The sequence below is a fragment of the Danio rerio genome, chromosome 4 (assembly GCF_052040795.2).
Source record: "Danio rerio strain M-AB ecotype USA chromosome 4, GRCz13ab, whole genome shotgun sequence".
Taxonomy (NCBI): Eukaryota; Metazoa; Chordata; class Actinopteri; order Cypriniformes; family Danionidae; genus Danio; species Danio rerio.
This window is the reverse complement of record NC_141024.2, coordinates 1262328-1275000: the sequence shown is the minus strand read 5'-3', so window position 1 is coordinate 1275000 and position 12673 is coordinate 1262328. Positions and strand designations below refer to the sequence as shown.

The following is a 12673-nucleotide window of genomic DNA, read 5'->3' as shown; positions in this document are numbered from 1 at the left end:
TACTGGTAACACACACACACACACACACACACGCACACAATTACACTCACAATTATTATTTATTTTGTATGAATATTAATATGTAATATGAACTAATATGTTTGCGGTGTGTGTATGTATGTATGTATGTGTGTGTGTGTGTGTGTGTGTGTGTGTGTGTGTGTGTGTGTCAGGAGGAGCCGTATGTCATGTTTAAGAAGTCCGACAAGCCTCTGTATGGAAACGAGCGCTTCGAGGGCTTCTGTGTGGATCTTCTGCGCGAGCTCTCGGGGATCCTGGGCTTTCGTTACGAGATCCGTCTGGTGGAGGACGGGAAATACGGAGCCTTCGAGGAGAGTTCGGGACAGTGGAACGGCATGGTGCGGGAGCTCATGGACCACGTGAGTAATAACAGCTTCATCCGCTTGCTGGTCTATTGTCATGCGGAGCAGCTTCTGGGTCCAAGAGCTCTATCAAACTGTATGCTGTCGTGTGTGTTCATGTATGTTTGTATGTTGGTGTGTGAGTGTGTATATATGTGTGTGTTTTTGCTGGTGGGCAGTGATCATCTCTCTTTCTCTCTGTGCATGTGTGTGCACGCATGTGTGTGTGCGGTCAGCAGAAGGCAGATCTGGCCGTGGCTCCGCTCACCATCACATACGTGCGTGAGAAGGTGATTGATTTCTCCAAGCCCTTCATGACTCTGGGCATCAGCATCCTCTACCGCAAACCCAACGGCACCAACCCCGGCGTCTTCTCCTTCCTCAACCCTCTGTCCCCCGACATCTGGATGTATATTCTGCTGGCCTGCTTGGGTGTCAGTTGTGTGCTGTTCGTCATCGCCAGGTAACATCTGAGTCGTCTGCGTCTGTCCGTATCCGTCTGTCTGTATCCGTCTGTCTGTATCCGTCTGTCCGTATCCATCTGTCTGTATCCGTCAGCGTCTGTCTGTATCCTTCTGCGTCTGTCTGTATCCGTCTGTCCGTATCCGTCTGTCTGTATCTGTCAGCGTCTGTCTGTATCCTTCTGCGTCTGTCTGTATCCGTCTGTTCGTATCCATCTGTCTGTATCCGTCAGCGTCTGTCTGTATCCTTCTGCGTCTGTCTGTATCCGTCTGTCCGTATCCGTCTGTCCGTATCCATCTGTCTGTATCCGTCAGCGTCTGTCTGTATCCTTCTGCGTCTGTCTGTATCCGTCTGTCCGTATCCGTCTGTTCGTAACCATCTGTCTGTATCCGTCAGCATCTGTCTGTATCCTTCTGTGTCTGTCTGTATCCGTCAGCGTCTGTCTGTATCTGTTAGCGTCTGTCTGTATCCTTCTGCATCTGTCTGTATCCGTCTGTCCGTATCCATCTGTCTGTATCCGTCTGTCCGTATCCATCTGTCTGTATCCGTCAGCGTCTGTCTGTATCCTTCTGCGTCTGTCTGTATCCGTCTGTCCGTATCCGTCTGTCTGTATCCGTCTGTTCGTATCCGTCTGTCTGTATCCGTCAGCGTCTGTCTGTATCCTTCTGCATCTGTCTGTATCCGTCTCCATCTGTATCCATCTGCATCTGTCTGTATCCGTCTGTCTGCATTTGTCTGCGTCTGTATCCGTCTGTATCTGTCTGTCTGTGTCCATCTGCATCTGTCTTTATCAGTTTGTCTGTGTCTGTCTGCGTCTGTCTGTAGCTGTCTGCATTCGACTGTATCTGTGTTTCTGTCTGTATCTGTCTATCTGTCTACATCCATCTGCGTCTGTCTGTATCCGTCTGCATCTGTCTGTGTCCATCTGCTTATTCATCTGCATCTGTCTTTATCCGTCTGTATCTCTCTATATATTCGTCTGTATGCGTTTGTCTGTATCTGTCTGTATCCATCTGCATATCCGTCTACATCTGTCTGTATTCATTTGTCTGTATTCGTTTGTTTGTATCCGTCTGTCTGTACCCGTCTGTCTGTATTTATCTGTCTGTATTCGTTTGTCTGTATCCGTCTGTCTGTATTTGTCTGCCTCTGTCTGTATCTGTCCGTCTGTATATGTCTGTCTGTATCCGTCTGTCTTTATCCACCTGTCTGTATTTGTCTACATCTGTCTGTATCTGTCTGTCTGTATTCGTCTGTCTGTATCCATCTGTCTGTATCCATCTGTCTGTATTCGTCTGTCTATATCCACCTGTTTGTATCTGTCTGTCTGTATCCGTCTGTCTGTATCCATCTGTCTGTATCCGTCTGTCTATATCCACCTGTCTGTATTTGTCTGCATCTGTCTGTATCTGTCTGTCTGTATCCATCTGTCTGTATCCATCTGTCTGTATTCGTCTGTCTATATCCACCTGTTTGTATCTGTCTGTCTGTATTCGTCTGTCTGTATCCGTCTGTATCTGTCAGTATCTCTGTCTGTATCTGTTTGCGTCTCCGTCTGTATTTGTCTGCGTATCCATCTGCATATCCGTCTGTCTGTCTGCGTCCCCTACTTTATCTGCTAGTGTATCCGTCTGTCTGTATTCATCTGTATCTGTCTGCGTCTCCGTCTGTCTGTATTCGTTTGTGTCTGTCTGCGTCTCCGTCTGAATCTTTATGCGTATCCATCTGAATCTGTATGCATATCCGTCTGTATCCGTCTGCGTCTATGTCTGTCTGTATTCATCTGTATCCGTCTGCGTCTATGTCTGTCTGTATTCGTTTGTGTCTGTCTGCGTCTCCGTCTGCAGCTGAGCAATTGGACACTGCTGGAAAGTCGCTAAAACTCAGCTCATATGTAAGGCCAGACAGGATCTGCAGACAGTTTCTGTAATGTCTAGTTTTCGCAAAGCGTGTGTGTTTTCTGTACTCGCGTCTCTGTCGTTCAGATGCTGCTCTTCTGTTCAGCTTTTCTGATATCCCTTAATAACCCTCTGTCAGTCGGGCTCTGCTCACACACACACTGATATAAATACTCTTTACATCAGTGTGTGTGTTACTGGTGAACGAGACGAGAGCAAAAACACGACTGTCACCTGAGTTAGTCTGGAATATGCACATATGTGTATGTGTGTGAGGAAGTGAGGCATTCTGGGTAAGTTCAGATCTCATATAACTGAAACACAGACTCAAGACTGATGAGGAAGACCCTGATTGACCTCTGAACACACACACACACACACACACACACACACACACATACAGGCTGTTTTACTATTCTGAGCACTTGTGTTATGATAGCTGTGCTGTGACCTTACCTGCCAAATCCAGTCGGAGAATCTCTCACATACACATACACACACACACAAACACACACAGGCTATAAACACACACCTCAAACACACATAAAACACACCACAAACACGAGGTACAAAAGACTTATAGAGAAATACACACACACACCCATGCCACAAAGACACACACACACACATTCATATAGACACATACCTCAAACACATACACACAACTACAAACACAGGTCTAAACACATGCACACCCACACACACTTCAAACATATACACACACACACACACACACACACACTGTACAAACACAGGTGTAAACACATGCACACACACACACACACACACACACTTCGAACATACACACACACACTACAAACACAGGTCTAAACACATGCACACACACACACACACTTCACACATACACACACACACACACTACAAACACAGGTCTAAACACATGCAAACACACACACACACACACTCTCTCTCTCACAGAGCAGAACATGTTTTTAAACACGTGTGTTGTGTTCTAGTGATTTGTCTTTGTCAGTTTGTGTGTGTTTGTGTCTTTGTTTTTGCCTTTGTGTTTGTGTGTGTGTGTGTGTAACCATGTGAGTGTGTGCGCTCAGGTTCAGTCCGTACGAGTGGTATAATCCTCATCCCTGCAACCCGGACTCAGACGTGGTGGAGAATAACTTCACACTCCTCAACAGCTTCTGGTTTGGAGTCGGTGCTCTGATGCGGCAGGGTGAGTCACACACACACACACATGCACACACACACACACACACATTAAGTCAAGCATTAAATCAAACACGCTCAGACACAAACATACATAGACATACATGAACACACACACACACACACACACACAAACATTAAGTCAAACACGCTCACCCACAAACATACAGACACATACATGAACTCACACAGACACACACACACACACACAAACTTCAAGTCAAACATGCTCACAGACAAACATACATAGACACAAACACACACACACACGCACACACACACATTAGGTAAAACACGCTCACACACACATACATAGACACATACATGAACTCACACTGACACACATACACACACACACAAACATCAAGTCAAACACGCTCGCACACAAACATACATAGAGACATACATGAACTCACACACACACACACACACACACACACACACACACATACATGGATACACACACTCACTCACTTACTTATTCTCACAAACACACACACTCACACACACACACACACACACACACACTCTCTCTCTCTCTCTGTCACACACATGCTTACACACACACATGAACACACATACATGGAAGCACACTCACTCACACACACACACACATAAACAATCACTCACTCACTCTCACACACATACCACTCACGCACTCACTCACTCTCTCTCTCTCACACACACACACACACACACACATCAATGAATAATATAAATAAAAATGTACACTCTCCAGATGACTTCAGAGATAGTTTGAAAGTGTGTGTGATGGATAAGTGTGTTTCCCCTCATAACGCTGTGTGTGTGTGTGTGTGTGTGTGTGTGTGTGTGTGTGTGCGCGCGCAGGCTCGGAGCTGATGCCCAAAGCTCTGTCCACTAGGATCGTGGGCGGGATCTGGTGGTTCTTCACGCTCATCATCATCTCCTCGTACACCGCTAACCTGGCCGCCTTCCTGACGGTGGAGCGCATGGAGTCGCCCATCGACTCGGCCGACGACCTGGCCAAGCAGACCAAGATCCTGTACGGCGTGGTGGAGGACGGCGCCACCATGACCTTCTTCAAGGTACTGCAGCCAGGGCATCCTCATGCACACACACACACACACACACACACACACAGTAGATCTGTTAGTATAGGTGTGTGTGTGTGTGTGTGTGTCTATGTATACATGATGTTACCTGTGCATGTGTGTGTGTGTGTGTGTACGTGATAATAGCGGTGTGTGTGTGTGTGTATCCATGATGTTACTGGTATGTGTGTGTATATGATGTTACCTGTGTGTGTGTGTGTGTACAAGATGTTAGCTGTGTGTGTGTGTGTGTGTGTGTGTGTGTGTGTATATGATATTACCTGTGCTTGTGTGTGAGAATGTATGTGTGTGTGTATGTGATGTTAGCGGTGTGTGTGTGTACATGTTACTTGTGTGTGTGTGTGTGTGTGTGTGTGTATCCATGATGTTATTGGTTTGTTTGTACATGATGTTACCTGTGTGTGTGTTTGTGTGTGTGTGTGTGTGTTTGTGTGTGTATGTATGAACATGATATTACCGGTGTGTGTGTGTGTGTGTGTGTGTGTGTGTGTGTGTGTGTGTGTGTGTACATGTGTGTGTACATGATGTTACCTGTGTGTGTGTGTGTGTATGTATGAACATGATATTACCGGTGTGTGTGTATCCATGATGTTATTGGTTTCTGTGTACATGATGTTACCGGTGTGTGTGTGTGTGTGTGTATGTGTGTGTATACATGATGTTAACGATGTGTGTGTGTATATATATACATGATGTTACTGGTGCATGTGTGTGTGTATACAGTACATGATGTTAACTGTGTGTGTGTGTGTGTGTGTGTGTGTGTGTATACAGTACATGATGTTAACGCTGTGTGTGTGTGTGTGTCTGCAGAAGACGAAGATCTCGACGTATGATAAGATGTGGGAGTTCATGAACAGCAGGCGTCAGTCGGTGATGGTGCAGAGTGTGGAGGAGGGCATCGAGCGCGTGCTCACGTCTGACTACGCCTTCCTCATGGAGTCCACCGCCATCGAGTTTGTCACGCAGAGGAACTGCAACCTCACACAGGTCGGAGGACTCATCGACTCCAAGGCCTACGGCGTCGGGACACCCATGGGTAACACACACACACACACACACACGCACTGGGAACGTCATATATAAATACACACATGGAAACACTCACACACCGGTAACATCATGTGTACGCACACACTAGAAACATAATTTAAACACACACTGCGATAACATCTTGCTAGTGTTTTATACACACACACTCACATCACACACAGGTATCATTTTGTATACACACACACTCTCACATCACACACTTGTAACTTCATGATAGTGTTACACACACATAAACACACACACACACTTATATTGCACACATGAGTATCATCATGCTAGTGTCACACACACACACACACACACACACACACACTCACTGGAAACGTCATATATATATACATACATATGGAAACACACGCACACACCGGTAGCATCATGTGTATACACACTCACACTAGAAACATCATGTTAACACACACTTTGGTAACATCTTGCTAGTGTTTTACAAACACACACACACTCACATCAAACACACAAAATATTGGGAATATTATGTATACACACACACACACTCTCACATCACACACTTGTTACATCATGATAGTGTTACACACACATAAACTCACACACACTTATATTACACACACGTGTATCATCATGCTAGTGTCACAAACACTCACACACATTCACATCACTTACACCGGTAACATTATGTATACACACACACACACTTACTTCACACACATGCTAGTGTCACACACACATACACATCACACACTTGTACCATCATAGTAGTGTTAGACGCACATAAACACACACACACACACACACACACACACACACACACTTATTCTGCACACACAGGATCTTCATGCTTCACCTGTAACATGATGTATACACACTCTCTTACTTCACATACATGCTAGTGTCACACACACACACACACACACTCTCACATCACACACTGGTATCATCATGATAATGTTACACACGTATAAACACACACACACACAGTGGTATGATCATGCTAGTCTTACACACATCACACACACAGTTAACGTCATGCTAGTTTTACACACACACACACACACACACACAAACACACACATGCACCAGTCACATCATGCTAGAGTTACACACACACACACAAACACACACTCTCGCATCACACACACACAGTTAACATCATGGTAGTTTTACACACACACACACACACACGCACACAAACACACACATGCACCAGTCACATCATGCTAGAGTTACACACACACACACTCTCGCATCACACACACACAGTTAACATCATGGTAGTTTTACACACACACACACACGCACACAAACACACACATGCACCAGTCACATCATGCTAGAGTTACACACACACACACACACACACTCTCGCATCACACACACACAGTTAACATCATGGTAGTTTTACACACACACACACACGCACACAAACACACACATGCACCAGTCACATCATGCTAGAGTTACACACACACACACACACTCTCGCATCACACACACACAGTTAACATCATGGTAGTTTTACACACACACACACACACGCACACAAACACACACATGCACCAGTAACATCATGCTAGAGTTACACACACACACACACACACACTCTCTCGCATCACACACACAGTTAACATCATGCTAGAGTTATACACACACACACACACTCTCTCGCATCACACACACAGTTAACATCATGCTAGAGTTACACACACACACACACACATCATGCTAACATCATGCTAGTGTCGCACACATGCAGACACACTCACATCACACACACCGGTAACAATATGTATACACACACACACTATCTTACATCCCAGACATGCTTGTGTCACACACACACTCTCATGACACACACTGGTATCATCATGCTAGTGTTACACTCACACAAACACACATGCAAAACACACACACACTTATATCACATATGCACCAACACACACACACACACACACACTTTCTTACATTACATCCTTCGGCTTATACTCTTTATTAATCAGGGGTCACCACAGCGGAATGAACCAACAAATATTCCAGCATATATTTTACACAGCGGATGCCCTTTCAGTTGCAACCCAGTACTGGGAAACACTCATACACACTCATTCACATACACACTCACACACTACAGCCAATTAAGTTCATCAAGGCCCCTATAACTCCACTGACCCAGCAACCTTCTTGCTGTGAGGCTTTAGTGCTAACCACTAAGCCACCGTGTCGCTCATGTTCATCATACCAAAATATGTCTGTGCACTTCCTCTGTGTGTTCTCGGGTTGTGTTTTAATAAGCAAATCTCCTCTCCCATGAGCCTCCTCCTGAGTCTCTGTGCCGTTTTGAAGGATGCGAGCGCTTTTATAAACACACTCTCATCTCCGAGCGCCTCTGTGGGGGTGGAGGACATGAAAAGGCACTATTTACCCACCTTCATCAGCTCAAATCCTGCTTCTGTAATCGCGTTAGCAGCTCCATCATCCGGTGCTCGTCTCTCTGATCTGACGGCGGAAACAAACACTCGTTCCTGGAATAACTGCAGCCGCAAACACACACACACAAACGGCCGATACATATCCATCAGCAGGATCAGAGTTAAGCCGCGTCTGCTGCATTGTGTTGATTAACAGCATGGAGATTAGAACCGCGCAGACACACACACACACACACACACACACCTTCATGTATGTATTCACTCGCTTTTATATTTAGATATGTTTGGGTATTTGCTTGGATTTGTTTGCTTTATCTATGTCTATCAGTTTACACGCTCAAGTTATTTTGTAAAATGTTTCTGTAAAATGAATCTTTTAAGCAAGTGTTAAATCACATCCAAAATAAAAAGTTTGCCATACACACATTATATATGTGCACACTTCACACACACACACACACACACACACACACACACACACACACACACACACAAACACTTTTTTTTGCATAAATATTTACATGTAATTTGCATCATTCATTCATTCATTCCTTAATTTTCTTTTCGGGTTGGTCCCTTTATTAATCAGGGGTCGCCACCGCGGAATGAACCGCCAACTTATCCAGCATTTGTTTTAAACAGCGGATGGCCTTCCAGCTGCAACCCATCTCTAGGAAACATCCATACACATTTCAAACCTAAATATGAATCAACATTTTCTCAAACACATGCATGTACATGTGAGAAAGTGTTTGCCGCTCACTGATTTCTTTTTATTTTGCATGTTTGTCATGCTTTAATATTTCAGATCATCAAACAAATTTAAACATTAATCAAATATAACAGAAGCAAACATAGTTTTGAAGTGGGTTTTGTTGATAAGTGATCTTAATTGGATTTTATTTCATTTCTATTTCTTAAATTTTTATTTAATTTACTTTATTTCTTTGGGGGGGGGGTGATAAATACTATTTCACACCTTTGTATTAAATATGTAATACAATGTAAACACATTCAGTTGAAGTCAGATTTATTATCATTATTATTATCATTATATTATTAATATTAATATTATGAGCCTCCCTGTATATTTTTTTCCCTCAAATTTTGTTCAAAGGAAAGTTTCTTAACATAATAGTTTTAATAACTCATTTCTAATGACTGTCATGATGACAGCACATAATATTAGATTAGATATTCTTTAAGACACTAGTATTCAGCTTAAAGTGACATTTAAAGGCTTTACTAGGGTAATTAGGGTAAAGTTAGGGTAATTAGGCAAGTCATTATATAACAGTGGTTTCTTCTGGAGACAATACAAAATTAATGTTGCTAAAGGGGCGAATAATATTGAAAAAAAATGTAATCTGCTTTTATTCCAGCCAAAAATAAAACAAATAAGACTTTCTCCAGAAGAAAAAATATTAGGGGAAATACTATGAAAATTCCTGAATCTGTTCAACATCATTTAGTAAAAAAAACCGTTTCTTTTGGATGTGATTTATTACTATTTAATCTTTGCTCACCACTATTTTTTTTTTACATTTTGTTAAAGACAATGTTTGGTGCTTCTTTAATTCAATTGTTTGTTAAACTTTTACAAAAATAGCAGGATAGTTTTACAGAAACAATTTAAACAAATATTATTCCCAACCTTTCCTCCATAAACAAAATTAAATTACAAATACACATGATGATGATAATAATAATAATAATAATAATAATAATAATAAAATTATATTTAAAAGTTGGAAAGTGCATATTTATATATATAAAAAATACTAATTAAAACAGGATAGTGTCAATTATGTATAAAATATATACTGGATCGGAGTTTGCATGTTCTCCATGCGTTCGCGTAGGTTTCCTCCGGGTGCTCCGGTTTCCCCCGCAGTCCAAACACATGCGCTATAGGGGAATTGGGTGAGCCAAATTGTCTAGTGTATGTGTTTGAATGAGTGTGTATGGATGTTTCCCAGTAATTAGTTGCAGCTGGAAGGGCATCCGCTGTGTAAAATATATGCTGGATAAGTTGGCAGTTCATTCCTCTGTAGCGACCCCTGATTAATAAAGGGACTAAGCCGAAAAGAAAGATGAAAAATATATATATATTGGATCATTTACATTTATAAATAGCAAAGTGCACATATACATCAACAAACTGAAATTATAAACGTGATCTAGTTTTTAAATTCACTTTTTAATTGGTAAACCTAAGCACTAGAATTGCTATTTATTAAAAATCACATTCTTTCCAAATGAATGAACACAACCAGTTGTCATGTGTTTCTCCGTCCCACCTCCAGGCTCCCCGTACCGGGACAAGATCACGATCGCCATCCTGCAGCTCCAGGAGGAGGGAAAGCTGCACATGATGAAGGAGAAATGGTGGCGGGGGAACGGCTGCCCGGAGGAGGAGAGTAAAGAGGCCAGCGCTCTGGGTGTCCAGAACATCGGCGGCATCTTCATCGTGCTCGCCGCCGGGCTCGTGCTGTCCGTGTTCGTGGCCGTCGGAGAGGTGCTCTACAAGTCAAAGCAGAATGCGCACATACAGAAGGTACAGCACACACACACACACACACACTACATACACTTACTGGATACTGCATCTTAAAGGGACAGTTCAAGCTGTCTCTTTAACTATGAAGGGGTGTGTTTTGTGGTGAGGGGAGGAGCTAACTATGAAGGGGTGTGTTTTGTGGTAAAGAGGAGGAGCTAACTATGAAGGGGTGTGTTTTGTGGTAAAGAGGAGGAGCTAACTATGAAGGGGTGTGTTTTCTGGTGAGGGGGAGGGGCTAACTAAAAAGGTGTGTGATTTGTTGTGAAGGGGAGGGGCTAACTATGGAGGAGTGTTTTGTGGTGAAGCGGAGGAGCTAACTATGAAAGGGTGTGTTTTGAGGTGAAGGGGAGGAGCTAGCTATAAAGGGGTGTGATTTGTGGTGAAGGGGAGGGGCTAGCTATGAAAGGGGTGTTTTTTGGTGAAGGGGAGGAGCTAGCTATGAATGGGGCATGTTTTGTGGTGAAGGGGAGGAGCTAAATATGAAGGTGTGTGGTTTGTAGAGAAAGTATAGGGGCTAACTATGAAGGGGTGTGATTTGTGGAGAAGGGGAGGGACTAAGTATGAAGGGGTGGGGTTTGTGATGTAGAGGAGGGGCTAACTATGAAGGGTGTGTGTTTTGTGGTGGAGGGGCTCACTATGAAGGGGTGCGGTTTGCGAGGAAGGGGATAAGCTAACTATGAAGGAGTGTGGTTTGTTGAGAAGGAGATGAGCTAATGATTAAGGAGTGGGTTAGTGATGAGGAGGGGTTAACTCTGAAGGGGTGTGGTTTGCGAGGAAGGGGATGGGCTAACTATGAAGGGGTGTGGTTTGCGGGGAATGGGTGGGGCTAATGATTAAGGGGTTGTAGGTGATGTGGAGGGGCTAAATATGAAGGCATATGGTTGGTGATGAAGAGTAGGAGCTAACTTAAATGGGGTGTGGTTTGTGGTGAAGGGGACGGGCTAACTATGAAGGAGTATAGTTAGTTATGAAGGGGAGGAGCTAACTATTAAGGCGTGTGGTTGATGAAGGGTGGGTATAATGATTAAAGGGTGTGGTTGGTGAGGGTAAAGGGCTAACTATGAAGGGGTATAGTTAGTGATGAAGGGGAGGAGCTAACTATGAAGGGTCGGGATAATGATCAAAGATTGATGAAGGGGAGGGGCTAACTATCAAGGGGTGGGGTTGGTAATGAAGAGGAGGAGCTAACAATGAAATGGAGTCGTTGGTGAAAGGGAAGATCTATCTATGAAGGGGTGTGGTTTATAAAGGCTGGGGATAATGATTAAAGGGTGTGGTTGAAGGGGAGGGGCTAACTATGAAGGGGTGGGGTGGTGATGAAAGGGAGGGGCTAGCTCTGAAAGAGAGTGGTTGGTGAAGGGCAGGAGCTAATTATGAAGTAGTGTGGTTGGTGAAGGGGAGAGGCTAACTGTGAAGGGGTAGGGTTAGTGATGAAGGAGAGGGACTAACTATGAAGGGGTATAGTTAGTGATGAAGGGGAGGAGCTAACTGTGAAGAGGTATAGTTAGTGATGAAGGGGAGGAGCTAACTGTGAAGGGGTGTAGTTAGTGATGAAGGGGAGGAGCTAACTATGATGTGGTATAGTTAGTGATGAAGGGGAGGAGCTAAAATTGAAGGGGTATAGTTAGTGATGAAGGGGAGGAGCTAACTGTGAAGG

The 12673-nt window shown here is 43.7% G+C and overlaps 1 protein-coding gene and 1 long non-coding RNA gene across 10 annotated transcripts in view; one reads left to right on the top strand and one right to left on the bottom strand.

Moving 5' to 3' along the window:
• LOC148679883 (uncharacterized) overlaps nt 1-12673 on the bottom strand; it is a 759583-nt gene that overhangs the window by 164832 nt on the left and 582078 nt on the right. The window lies entirely within an intron of this gene.
• The window catches only part of LOC101885658 (glutamate receptor ionotropic, kainate 2-like), a 98654-nt gene that overhangs the window by 77138 nt on the left and 8843 nt on the right, over nt 1-12673 (top strand). For 8 of the 9 annotated variants that reach the window (XR_015942133.1, XR_015482321.2, XR_015482322.2 and 5 more), the window contains 7 exons: nt 1-5; nt 174-380; nt 602-825; nt 3796-3914; nt 4757-4974; nt 5815-6040; nt 10763-11013. The exon at nt 1-5 is cut by the window's left edge and continues 109 nt beyond it. Coding sequence is in view for 5 of the 9 variants with exons in the window: in XM_088649910.1 (XP_088506036.1) it covers nt 1-5; nt 174-380; nt 602-825; nt 3796-3914; nt 4757-4974; nt 5815-6040; nt 10763-11013 (1250 nt within the window). In the remaining 4 variants the exon portion in view is untranslated. Of the gene's footprint in view, nt 6-173; nt 381-601; nt 1498-3795; nt 3915-4756; nt 4975-5814; nt 6041-10762; nt 11014-12673 lie in introns of all 9 variants that reach the window. The other variant, XR_015942134.1, reaches the window with a different exon arrangement.